At 38.1% G+C, this 14356-nt stretch overlaps 1 protein-coding gene across 3 annotated transcripts in view; it reads right to left on the bottom strand.

Annotated features, from left to right (window-relative positions):
* The window catches only part of SLC18B1 (solute carrier family 18 member B1), a 32934-nt gene that overhangs the window by 3249 nt on the left and 15329 nt on the right, over positions 1-14356 (bottom strand). The window contains exons 6-11 of one of the 3 annotated variants that reach the window (XM_084889585.1): positions 12898-13045; positions 9536-9692; positions 5764-5903; positions 3519-3620; positions 2019-2110; positions 732-827 (exon numbers count right to left, since the gene is read on the bottom strand). In XM_084889585.1, coding sequence (XP_084745711.1) covers positions 732-827; positions 2019-2110; positions 3519-3620; positions 5764-5903; positions 9536-9692; positions 12898-13045 — 735 coding nt within the window. The remainder of the gene's footprint in view (positions 1-731; positions 828-2018; positions 2111-3518; positions 3621-5763; positions 5904-9535; positions 9693-12897; positions 13046-14356) is intronic. The other 2 variants (XM_084889586.1, XM_084889587.1) reach the window with 2 other exon arrangements.

Below are 14356 nucleotides of genomic sequence, written 5' to 3'. Positions count from 1 at the left end.
TTGACAGCCAGTCAGTCAGGAGTACAGGTGATAGCCTGAGCTTGTGACTGGCATCGGAAGTGGGGACAGTCTTGCCCCAAGCCTGTGAAATCTGATGCTGTCCCTGGGTGGTCAGTGTCAGAACTGAGCTGAACTGTAGGCCACCCAGCTGGTGTGAGAGTATGGCTTAGAAAACCCCCATTGGATTTGGTACGAGAATCATTTTACCTGGTCACTCTATGCTCCTGGATGGAGAGGAATAATGCCGAGGCTTTTGTATTTTGCTCTGGTTGTTTAAATGTGTATCTGTACATAAACCAAGCTAAGCCTCTATCCACAACCCAGTTTAGCTATTACTACAATATATACATTATCATTTATACTATTGCATTATTGCACATACTATTACTATTTATATCACAATAGTGTGTGACATATCATAAAGATATAGTATTATGAAAAAAAACAACACATCGAAAATATCACAAAATTGAGAAATTCACAAAAGCTTGTTTAAAATACAGCTCTTACCTGGTCAGCGTGAACCAGGAGGTCATCCCCAGTGTGGGGTGTGCAGGAGGCAGCCGATCAATGACTCTCTCTCTCATCATTGATGTTTCTCTCTCTCTATTCCTTTTCCTTCCTCCCTGAAATCAATAATATATATATATATATATATATATATATATATATATATATATATATATATATTTTTTTTTAAAGCAGCTCTTCACAGAATGAAAGTAACTTACTGGGCGCAACTGATAATCTCCGGGAAAGTTGGGATTGTACTCATTCCAGAGGAAATGCCAATGATGACTAACATCAGCACCAGCAGCCACAGCTGACTGCAAAAGAGTTAAACAAAAATTAGTCTTTGAAGAGACACAAAGCTTCACGATAAGGAGGGCAGGCGGGATCCGGAGAAGCTCCTTTCAGATTCCAGGCCTGGTCTGTCCTCATTCCCATCTGGTCACATTTCATTCAGTGACTGCATCCTCAGCTCTTTATACTTGGGGGTGGAGGTCAATTCATCCTGACATGTCAACGTCTTTTGTCACATATATTACATTTCTGGAGTCAACTTGCCTTATATCACCTGCAAAAATCCTTTCAAAATTGGTGAAAAAGCCAATGCTAATGCTTTTCCTTTAATTGAGCGGCTTTAAAATTCATTTGACTAAAAAATGTCAGAGAAGGAGGTGGTAAAGTGACAGGAAACTAGTATTTATATCACGCAGAGCACTATGCCAGTTACTCAGCACCATTATCTCACTGAACCCTGCAGTATCCCTGTGATATCAGTACTGTTTTCAAATGAAGACAATTTAGGTGATAAAAACAGTCTCTTTTCTGAGAACTGCAAAAGGGGACAGAAGGCAGGAAGCTTTGATAAGGTAAAGAATAAAGAAAAAGAAAGAGAAAACTAAAGAACATCTGATTGGCTGTGGCTGCACAGTCAACCTTATCTAGTGTTTGGGGATTGGCTCACTGGCTAGCCTGTATTTCTGCTCGATCCCCAGTAGGGGGCAGCCAATCAATAATTCTCTTTCCTCATTGATATTTCTCTCTCTCTCTCTCTCTCTCTCTCTCTCTCTCTCGCTCCTTCTTCTCTGAATTCAATAAGAATATTAAAAAATAAGTTTTACTGAGCAGCTACTACATACTAAGGATGATACAAACAACAAAACATTTGGTCCCTGCCATTCTTAAAACAAACAAACAAACAAACAAACAAACAAACAATTTTAAGTATCAAATAAAGACAAGTGTTAACAAAAAGGTGTGATATTGAAACACAAAGGAAGAATAAGCATATTTTTCATTTGATACAGCTTTTATGCATTCCTGTTTCCTTGCACCACTGCTAGTTTCTAGTAAGATAAATACTGTCAGTCTAACCAACAGTTCAATATTGTCATAAACCAAGTTAATTGTTTCAATAAGGCTTGAAATACTAAGAGATACCAATATCACACCATTTTTTTTTTTAAATTCTTAATGCTATTTTACCAAAATTACAGAGAAGAAAAGATTACCCTTGAATGTGCAAGAATGGGACTGGTCCTAACAGCATGTAGCATCCTGCTGTGATTATGTTTCCAAAAACCAGAAACCATTTCCGTAGATGCTGATAAAGAAAGGGACCAAAGAGACTCTTAAAACCCTCCATAATCAAGGAATATTTAAAAAAAAAAATCACTGATGAGCATAAATCATGGTATCAAAAAAATCCAAAGATATTGAAGAAAATAAAATTCTACAATTAAGAGAAAATAGGTAGGCGGTAAATACAAAAGCAAGGACAACAGACCCAAAGACAGTGAGTATGCAAAACAAGGAGTCCTGGCAAAAGGAATGGATGACAGATTTTTGTACATGATGAAATAGTTCAAATCTAACAATTTAAAAAGCGCCACTACAAGGAACAAGCAGGTAAAATCTGGAAATTTTACATTATTAAAAAAGTACCCACTAAAATTATTCCTTATACACTACTTGAATGCAGGCTAAAAATTATAGGGATATAATAGCTGCTCAGTTATATGTAAGACTATGTCTTAAAACCAAGTTTAAAACACTGTTTAAGACACTTGCTTTTTCTTAGTAATCTCCATGTAATTTAGATCTTGACAAATAAGTGCTAATGCCATAGAAACTTAAAAGTAGGCTAACAGCACTAGTGCAGTAAATTAGTTATCTGGACTGAATGGTTTAGACCTAGTTAAAGGAGAATAGAAGGGACTTTCTGTCAGGAGGATAACCAATGCATACTGATGTGGCCACGCTCTTCACTCCCACAGGAAAACCAAATTATCTCCTCTCTGTTGGATCAAGACACCACATCTCTGGAATTCTGGCGTAATTATTAAAGTGGAATTCTGGCGTAATTATTAAAGTCAATCCTTTTTTTTTTTTTTTTTAATTAAAGTAGCTTTTTATCTTTAGAAAGTCTAACGCAAAGTGAATATGCTCAGGTTGTAAATCAGTGGAACCTCACACTGGAACCTCGCCAACAGTTCAAAAAACTGAATATATTAGAATTTAAATGTTCTCATCTCCCCCCAAAAAGATAAATAGGTGAGGTGATGGATATACTAATTAATTAGATGGAGGAACTATTTTCACTATATATATGTACACTTTAAATATCTTATCATTTTGTCAATTACACCTCAATGAAGTGGAAATCCTATATAATAAAAGGCTAATATGCAAATTGACCAAACAGCAGAATGACCAGTTGCTATGATGTGCACTGACCACAAAGAGGCAGACACTCAATGTAAGAGCTGCCCCCTGGTGGTCAGTGTGCTCCCATGGGGAGAGGGGGCGCTGCTCTGCCAGAAACTGGGCTCACGGCTTGCAAGCACAGTGGTGGTGGCAAGAGGCTCTCCCATACACAGGGCTTGTAGTTTAAAAATAAAAGTATGTATCAATTCTAATCAATGGACCTCTAGAGCTCTAGAGGTACAGTTGGAAAACTACTGGTCTAAACATACAAAAGCAATTCTTAAACATAAATTAAGTGTACATACGGGCATTTTATCGCTTAGTAGACCATACAATGGTGAAGAAATGGTGTAGGATAGTGCCAAACCCAGGAATACCAGTCCTACGTGTCCAGCTGGTAAGTTAAACTGTAAAAGAAATCTTGTATTAAAGGTACATGATTAAATCATTTTTAAAATAAAAAATAAAATTTATTTTTCTGTTTACCATTTCTTCAGCTCTTGTTATCTACCATCAGTCTATTAATAACACCCAGTATCCTTTCTAATTTTTGTCTTCACTTTGTCAATTGGTCAATGGATTACTTTTTCTCCATGAGGGGAAAAAAACAAACACCTAACCAGAGGTCAGATGTCCTAGATTTTTGCTATGTAACACTTGACAATAAACATATAATTTTGCTTTTATGAATCATAGGTTTTTACATGTAAATGAATACTTTGCAAACTTTAAGTGCATAAAATTTACCTGGAGAATTTATTAAGAGAGGTTCTTGGCTCCTAAGCCTAGAATGCTTATTCAAAAAGCCTACGAATTTGCATTTCTAACAAGCAATCAGGTGATGCTGACTGTCCACGGACTGAGTGCACAGCTGTAAAAATCATTGATGATATTATCTATTCTACCCATCTCAAAGGGATAGCAATATTTAAATAAATACTTCAATGGTATGGCACATTTTAAAAGACTTTGAAACAGTAAGCTACCACATAACTCTGATACTGTTACTATTACCAATATGATACAAATGCCTTCCCCCCTCCTCATTCTCCTCAATATCTTTAATTTTCTAAATTAAGCCCCGGAGATTTAATTACGAGCCAGGCTACATTTTAACAATGTTTATCACAAATATTAACTCACGTTAAAAATTAGTGTTTTAAAGATAAAAGTGAGATACGAAAGCAGATATGCCCTCTTCTGATATTACAGCTGGGAAGAGTCAAGGTGGAGCCCTCCTCCCCTTGGCTGGGAAACCAGGACTGGCACCAAACTACCAATTACAACAACTGATAAGAAGTCAGAAGAAAGGTAAAAAAAAATACATTTCTAAAGATTTCTTATAAGACAGACAATAGTGACTTAGGTTTACCAAAGAATGGTTACAAACGTTTAGACACAACGTCCTGGGGCAGGAAAAGGACTCTTAAAGAACACATTATTGCTGAAACCGGTTTGGCTCAATGGATAGAGCGTTGGTCTGGGAACTGAAAGGTCCCAGGTTCAATTCCGGTCAAGGGCATGTAAATTGGTTGCAGGCACATCCCCAGTAGGGGGTGTGCAAGAGGCAGCTGGTCGATGTTTCTTTCTCATTGACGTTTCTAGCTCTCTATCTCTCTCCCTTCCTCTCTGTAAAAAATCAATAAAATATATATTTAAAAAAAATAAAAAAAAAAAGAACACATTATTGATGTGAATGGGATGTGTCACCACAAACGTAGGACAGTTTTCTTATGTGTTACCACCTGGATGCTCACTGCTTAAACATGGTATTCTATTCTCTAAACCTTGGGCCATGCATTACAATTATAGCCCCAAGTTTATCTTTGTGGGTAGTTTACACACCCAAAACTGGCTTTAGTGACTTCACAGGGTGGGTTGTGTTTCTGGTAACTGTACTTTTTTAATTCTAGGGCTTCATATAAAGTCAGTGTTGACACGTTAATTCTCTAGTATAATTAACTATCAGGCTTGGTAATATACTTTATTGCATTATTAATAATCTTTTTCAAAAATATCTAAAAACAAATTTCTATGATAAGAAACTTTTAGAATTCAGTATTTATTTCTCAGCACTAAAAAGATGGAGAGGCTCTGGGGTCCTCCCTCCTATCCTAATATGATATAGCCTCTAGACATTCAATTCTATGTGATAACCTAAAACGTCAGTGGATTCAGGGAGTACACCTCACATTAAATGAGCCAATAGGTACCCCAAGCTCCCCAATGAAATTCAAACAGGCAGAGAAAAGGTGTCCTACTAAACAGCCAGGATGATACACAAGCGAGAGTTATGATGACTCAAGCTTGGCCTTGGAAAGAACGAGAAATATGTTCGAGCCACTCAGTGAAAGGCTTCCTTCACTTACACAGAATCAGAGCCCTAGTTACAGGGGCATCAAACAAAGGTACAGACTACCTCAGTGTACAGTTCTCATTCTGCCTACTTCTTGTGGCCACTCAGAGAACTTCCCACCCAGCAGGGCCTCAAAGCAAGCAATTATGTCTCCTTCCTACAACATGGAGCTCTTCAGCAATCAGGCTGCTTACCTTCTTCAAAACGAAGAGAGACAGAGTCGGGTCAAGGAAGCTGAAGCAGGCGCTGAGCGAGGTGATGATGAGGGTTATGAGCGCAACCTTGGGTAAACTGATGAGTTTCCAGAATGAGTTATGACCTGGATTAGACTCTTCTGAGTAAAATGAAAAAAAAGAAAAAAAGAAACTGGAGTAATTAAAATTACTTAACTATCTTTTAACCTCTTATGAAAACTAACATTGGTAAGGCCATCATCATCTGATAATCAAAATAACTGCACCTCTGAGTTTGCCTCAAGTTGCTTATTACCTACGTTTGCAGAAGTTATTCAAACCTGGAGGCCAACTCAGTTTTCCTAAAAATAATGTCTTAGGTCCAATAGAAATCAGAATGTGAGGAGAAGGGGGTCATAGGTTATAATCTAGAGGAAAGCGTGGCCTTTCCCAGATGGAATAAAGAATCTGTAAGGTTTAACTTTGTGCATGGGGAAATGCAGATCCTTCATCAAGGAACAGTGTATGTGCTGAGGAGGAATTGAAGTTCATCAAAGAACACAACAATTTATTTTCTGCTGGCAAAGAAAACCCTGAATTGAATGCAGTGCTATGCAATCATGTGTAAAGTACATTTGACTTCCAAGGTCAGTTGACTGCCAATCTTCCTTTTCCCACCAATCCCTAACTACTTCCCGGTTCCCAGTATGAAGCACGGTTGTTTCCAAGCCTCCATTCATATTCTATGACTCCTTTCTTTTTCCCCTAATAATTTTTCAAGTCTATTTACTTTGTAAGGTCTGGTTATGGCCCTGATTATTCCACAAATGTTACCTTTCTCTAGTTTCCTTCTGCAGTTCAAGTCTATGCCATATCTTTTAACACTTAAACTATAATTCATTTTCATCATTATTTGGCATTGTGTAATGGCTTTCCTATCTTCCAATTAATTTAATAAAGAAAATCTTTGCTGAGCCAGGTTCCATGCAAAATGCTGGGCAGAGGCAAAGAGGACAAACTATCCTGAGAGAAAAGTGAAGAAAGGTGGGATGGAGTTAAGAGGGTATCTATTGGCGCATATGCGAGCATTTCCTTAAAACACACACACACGCACACACACACACACACACACACACACACACACACAGCACCAGGAAACAAACAATATGTAGAAAAGGATTTCCAAAAATAATATCTAAGTTGGTGCCTAAAGGATAAGTTTGAGATGAGCAAAGAGGACCAAAGACTAATCCGGGCATATTGGAGTCAGGGATACCTATGCAATGGGGAGAGATCATACTGCAGAAGAATGTGGAGATAAGATTATGCAGAACTTTGTAAAATATGCTAAGAAACCTAAGATATCTCTATGGATTTCAAACAAGGATGAGACTCAGATCTGTGGTTGAAAGAGGCCGCTCTATGGCCTCGTGGAGAAGGGAGACAGGCACCAGTTAGAGCCTTTTGCAGTGATCTGGGCCACAGGTGATCCTGACCGAGGTTGGATGAGCATGGTCTTTGAGAGCCAGGATCAGCACATGTATATCCTCATTTCTCCAATAGCAACCACCAGGGTTCATTACTCAACACATTCTTGTTGAATAATGATCCAGTTTGGAGCAAAGTACGAAAAAAGCAGAGAGCGGTTCAGCTATTTTATTTATTTATTTTTTAATATATATTTTATTGATTTTTTACAGAGAGGAAGAGAGAGGGATAGAGAGTTAGAAACATCAATGAGAGAGAATCATCGATCAGCTGCCTCTTGCACACCCCCTACTGGGGATGTGCCCGCAACCAAGGTACATGCCCTTGACCGGATTCGAACCTGGGACCTTTCAGTCCGCAGGCTGACGCTCTATCCATTGAGCCAAACCGGTCTCGGCCGGTTCAGCTATTTTAAAGTGCTACATTTAGACTTACTCGGAATCTGAGAGATAAAGTTAAACCGTGGTGTTAGTATCTTAATTATTAGCCAAATATTCACCATAAACCTGAGTATAGCTCAGACCACTCAACTAAGGGAGCCTGCAGTCAGTCTAGAAAGAGGTCTAGCACCACCATGTGGCTCTGTGCAGTAGTGCCGACAGGCAGACTACTTGGTGTGGACTTTGAATTGTATATTAAAGGTATTTAATAGTCACCTTTAAGATACGAATGATAAAATACCAACTTTAATCAGTTAATTTTATGCTGCATAAAAAAGGTATTATGAAGTTATGGTATAAGACAAACTGTTATGGCATAAATGGTGCCTTCTCCAAAGTGTGAAACGGGGTTATCAAAATACTAAGAATGTCTGTGAAAACAAACATACGATGAATTTAATGAAGCTGTTGAAAAGCTCAAATAATGAAAACTTTGAAAACGGCTCAAGAGGCACATGGCAGAATTATCTGGGGTGCTCTGTTAAGCTGCTCGGGTACCCTCTCTGCTCTCCCCAATTCTGATATATTCTTCTTAGAGGGGTGTGATTCCCTGCTTGGCAACACCTGCCACAGCAAGCTCCCTGTAGAGATGGGGAGGTGGGGTACCCCTCAGGTGTGGGGGAGCAGAAAAAATACTGAGCACTGTGTTAGTACTTACTCAGCATTTGGTCCAATAATTGAGAAGGTTCAGAAAAAACTTGCCAAAAGAGGTAACAAATTGAGTTTTGAAGAATAGATAAGGGTGGGCAGCATGGGAGGGAGAGATACTCCAGCGCACGTGACTCCCGTGCTGAAATCTAAAAACAGCTTTTAATGGCTTTCAGGATAAAGCTCACATTTTATAGATCTATGAATTTTTAGTAGGAAGATTGACATGTCCATGACTGTGTGAGAAATATGTCTTTAGAGCAGTACAGAAGAGAGGACTCGATGAACAGATATAAAGGATGAGGGAGAGGTTGGGACCATAGCTGACTCTTAGCCACCCAAAGCTAAAGCCACACTGTCTGGGCATCCAGAAGGAAATAAATGAGTCGAGTAGAACACAAAAGTCTACCAATGTCAACAAAATTTAAAAAAAAAGAGTTAATTTTCTAGCTTCTATCTTTAACTTCTCCTAAAGCAATAATTTTAAAAATCACTCAATGGCCATACTTACAGCCTTAAGATTATCAGTCTTAGAAATTTTTAAACCATTTTTCCCTATTCAATTTTGCTAAAAGGTCCTTCTATAGATAAAGAGGAAGTTTGCCAAAACAATTTTTGTTCATAAAAATACAGCTAGCTGGGGCTTTGTTAAGTTCAATGAAGATGCAGGGACATTTTAACTAAGGAATGACAAAAATGAGAGAAACAAGTACCCAGCAACTAGGCTGGTGGCAGTTAGAGGGGGCTGCAAAGGAGACCAAGATTGGGCATGAGGAGAGCAGGATGGGACTCAAGGAGTAACACAGAAGTTCTTAATGCCATGTCCTACCTTTAACTAGTAAGCAAGGTCCTTTTTCCTCAGATAGCATGATAAAAGGTCAATAAAACTCTTTCCCTGCTACATGAGAATCCGGCTTGGTGTCAGTTGCTTAGTTATCAGTTGAGAGTTCATTTGATACCCACGTGGGAGCACAGCCTAGGCGCTGGTCTATGGAACCACCCTGGCTGCCGTGTTACTGGTGTCAGAAAGAGGACAGGCCCCGCCGAATGTTTCAGGGTGAATGATGGTGCCTCTCTCACTCTGTCTCTCCAGCTCCCCTGTGAACTCTTGCTCTGTTCCCCTAGTAATCTGACAAGGGTAAAAGGCCAACTGCGTTATGAGGTAATCTTGCTCACAATACAAAGATTCTTAAAGTGAGTAACAAATATAGTCTTACCATAACTAGGCAAAATGTACATGGTGAGTGGTACCATCAGCAAAATTATGCATCCAAGCAAAATAAAAGGCACCTCATAGCCAAAGGATTGATATAAGAAGCCACCTAAAGGAGGCCCTAGCACGAATCCCAGTCCAGAAAAAATCTCAAGACTTCCCTAAAATTGAGGAAAAAAAAATGAGTTAATATATTTTGATTGAAAAGTTAACAAATAAAGGTTTAGTGGGCACTGTCTAAAAAAATTCTATCCAATTTATACACACATACACACAAACTCAAAATGTATTCCAAATTTAAACATATATTTTAAATCATAAAAGCACTAAAAAATAAAATATGGGAGTTTTTTGTTCTTTATTCATTATGGTAAAGGAAAGTTTTCTAATTATGGCACAAAAAACTCAGAAAACGCAAAAGAAAAGATTGATAAATCTGATTATATGAAATCAGGAATAACACAACAAAATACAAAGAATAGAAAAAAATACTGACAAAGGACTAATCTCCCAAATATATCAATAGAGTCACTTCAACTCAAAGAGGGAGAAGAAAGAGGAAAACCTAACAGGAAAATGGGAAAAGGCTATAAAGAGTCTGTTGACACATAAATGACATACAAAGCTCTTAGGCATGTAAAAAGAAGCTCACCTTTGCTTTTCAAAGACTTAAACATTTAAAGATACCAATGTTTCTCTATCGCCTGTCTAGCTCTTCACACTTCCAAGAATTTGAGGAAAGAGCACCTTTGGACATTGCTGGTAAGTGTACACCACAGGGGCAACTTGGCAAATTAACCATTACAAATATACACATTCTCTGAGCAAAAATGCCACTTCTGTCCTAACCAGTTTGGCTCAGTGGATAGAGCATTGGCCTGCAGACTGAAAGGTCCCAGGTTCGATTCTGGTCAAGGGCATGTACCTTGGTTGTGGGCAGATCCCCAGTAGGGAGTGTGCAGGAGGTAGATAATAGATGTTTCTCTCTCATCCATGTTTCTAACTCTCTATCCCTCTCCCTTCCTCTCTGTAAAAAATTAATAAAATATTTTTTTTTAAAATAGAATGCCACTTCTGGGAATCAAACTTACAGATACAGCCATAAAGATGTGATATGGTATATATACAAGCTTATATTTATAGCACTGTTTGTAACAGCAAAAGATGTAAACAATGTAAATATTCATCTATTTAAATAAAAGGTTATACATACTGGGAAGTGCTATACAGTCATTAAAGAGAAGCAAAGAATGAGGAACTTTTCATATATAGATATAGAAAGATCTCCAAGATAATTTCTATTTTTTTTTTAATCTATTGATTTCAGAGAGGAAGGGAGAGGGAGAGAGAGACAGAAACATCAATGATGAGAGAGAATCATTGATCACCTGCCTCCTGCACACTCTCACACTGGGGATCAAGCCAGTACTTGATCCCGGTACTTGTGCCCTGACAGGGAATTGAGCCTGAGACCTCCTAGGTGGACGCTCAACCACTGAGCCATGCCAACCAGGCTCCAAGCTAATTTCAATGTTTGTGTAATAAGTAAGACAGAGTATGCTACCATAGTGTAAAGAAAATGGAGAAAAACATGCACTCTCAGTGTGTGTGTCTGTGTGTGTGTGTGTGTGTGTGTGTACACGAATACATGGAATTGCTTGGGAAGAAATCTGTAGTATCTGTTGCCTTCTGGGGGAGCGATGTTGGTCTGGGTGCCTGAACAACAGGAGTGTCTATGGAGACTGAGGAATAGTAATATATAGAATATATTCACTATCTCCTATATTTCCCTTTGTAACTTGTGAATTTTGTACCATGTAAAATTGTTTTGCTAAACAAAACAGTTGCTATGAGAAAAATAATTTGCTGTTGCACAACTCTTACAGAAATTGCACCATTTTAAGTCAATCTAGTTTAGGGGCTTTAAACAGAGATCTGTGGCTTGCAACCTAAAATTCTCAGACCTCACAAAAGACACAAAAGTAGTCCACTAAAAACTTTCAACGTTTTATAACGAATACAGAAATCCTACATTTTCTCGCAATAATGTTATCCAGGTCAACTACCATGTTAGGTTGTTACCTTTTGGCTGCAGGTTTACATAGAAACTTGGCATGCCCTGCTGACCAAAAAATCCATGGGAATTTCTTGGGCAACACTTTCCAGAGTGTTCCACAAAGCACCAGTTCTTTAAGAGTCAAAAGTGATTCTATAGTCAAATAGAGTTGTGGAACATTAAATAAACTATCTCTACTATAGAATTTCTCAGTCTTAACACACTATTGTGAACTGGACAGCATATGCACACTCCAAACATGTTTAGCCACAAAATCTTGTTTTGAAGAGCATGTCAGCAGACTAGTCTTCTGAATCCTTTTTGAGAAATTATTCTTGGGAATTGTAAACAGTATACCTGCCACAATGGCCAGCACTGTGCGGCAATGACTACAGAATGAGCCTATCCTAAAGTAAGCCTATTCAGGCAGCTGATCGATGTTTCTCTCTCATCGATGTTTCTGGCTCTCTATCTCTCTCCTCGCCTCTCTGTAAAAAAAAAAAAAAAAAAAAAAATCAATAAAATATATTTTAAAAATAAATAAATAAAATAAGCCTATCCAGATATATTATTTTATATGGGTAAATGAAGGAGTCCTTGGTACTAAACTGATCAGACCCACGCTCTAGAGGACATTTATAAGCTATGCTGGTGACATTTGGTCTCTGTCCACACTGGGTTTTCAGAGATGCATGTGTCAAGGAGAGAACTATGGGAAAGCCTGCCTGGGGTCAGGGAAGCAGCAGCCAAGATCTGGACAGGAATCTGGTGTGTCACTAATACCAGACGTCTAGGTACCTAGGCAATATTTGAGACAAACATCAACACGATGATATAAGGATCTGGGTTTTTACGGCAAAATAGGAGGGTACTCCACAAACAGCACAGAAGCACTTAAAAATTCAAGATAATTTCTAATATCTCTCCCATTAATCTTGAAAATGTGAAGAAAGGACTCTACAAAATGAGTCTTTTCAACCCAGAGGAATGCTTCAGGCATCCGAGCCCCAATCTCAGCTACAAAGAGAGAGCGAAATACTGTTTGGAAGGTATTTAAAAATAAAAGTGGCAAAAAGAATATTTGGCTTGGACTACATTTACCTGTCAAACTGCCCATTCAGAAGATTCTAAGCCCAGGAAGAGACCTAAGTAAGACTGATACATTTATTGACAGCCTGCTCCTGGAAATACAACGAAGGTAAAAGGTAACAAACACAGATTGTTAAAAAAAAAAAAAAAAAAAAAAGGTGAAACAAATATTTTAACCTACACTAAAGGCAAAATAGGAACTATATATATAAAATACATACCAATACTGTAGCCACATGATTTGGGAAAGCCTTTGCGAGGATAGAAAAAGATGCAGTTATTGCTGCAGAAAAGCTTATTGCATCTGTTATTCTCACTAGAAAACACATAGTAATAAATATCGGTCCGTCTGGAACTTGGTCCAATAAACTAAAAGAGAATAAAACAAGTCTCAAATGCCACACTGGTTTCTTTTTAAATATATATATTTATTTCAGAGAGGAAGGGAGAGGGGAGAGACATAGAAACATCAATGATGTGAAAGAATCATTTATCAGCTGCTTCTTGCACACTCCCTGATGGGGGTCGAGCCTGCAACCCGGGAATGTGTCCTTGACCAGAATAGAACCTAGGACCCTTCAGTCTACAGACTGATGCTCTAATGAGCCAAAACAGCTAGAGCCAACCTGGTTTCTATTCATTTCCTTCTTAACTGTACACACTGAAAAGAGCAGTAGATCACCTAGAGTTATTAGAATATAAATAATATTTTCTTTAGAATATAAATTTTTTAAAATTGCTATGTTATACTTTGAGTAGAAGAATTACCTTCTTTTTGGGGGTACCAATATGAAGCATAATCAGAATTTAATTGCCTTTTTATGCTGACATAACTGGAGCCCTAAATAATACTAAATCTGGTAGGCCTTTTGAAATATAAAGCATCACTATGACAAGAACCAATATAGAAGATTCTTAGTTTCAGGTGTGAGCCATAATGGGGCTCAAACCTTCAAATATAAGTGAATACAAAAAACAGAAGACCACCCACACAAAAAGAACAATTTAAAAAAAACACTTAATTTGATTTTCCTTAGCTATTTCATCACAATCTCACCAAACTATAATCACTCATCTATGTTCCCCAAGAAGTTGTTTATACTCCTCCATATGATTTGCCACTATGGTTGTAGAAGCTTAAGAACTTTCAAAGTCTTGCCTCTGGATTTATTTTCCCTTTTCTCCAAATAGCAATTGGGAAAACCATTCTGCTCCCATTTTCAGAAGTGAGCACAGGACTAGGCCTGGCTAATCAGTGCATGCTCTTCCCTGACTACAGTGACCTTGATGCAATGATGGGTCATCAACAAAGACCAGGCCAATGGAACTCTATTCTGTAACTCAGCTAGAAGCTATTAGGAAAGTGGCTACTAGGGGTCATCTTGCCATCACAAGGGTAGACTCTCTTCAATAACAAAGCTCAAGAAGAGGAAAGCAAAACCAGGAATTTAAGAAAGATGCTTGATAAAATTATTTTAGTATATGTATTCTGATTTTCTTTAGCTGATTTTCTAGGTAAGAAACTCATTCTCTTGCTAGAGCCAAAATTTTCTGTGTCTCAGAAAAGTGAGCTAAGTAACTGTCAATCACAGTCACAGGAGTACTAATGAATAGATTCTATAGTCAGTTTATGGGTGATCCATCCCCTAGAGCACATGTGTCAAACACAAGGCCCGCGGG

Source organism: Pipistrellus hanaki, assembly GCF_964339955.1.
Source record: "Pipistrellus hanaki genome assembly, chromosome: 7".
Classification (NCBI taxonomy): Eukaryota; Metazoa; Chordata; class Mammalia; order Chiroptera; family Vespertilionidae; genus Pipistrellus; species Pipistrellus hanaki.
Note: the sequence above shows the minus strand (reverse complement) of the source record. Positions and strands in the feature narration are given on the sequence as shown.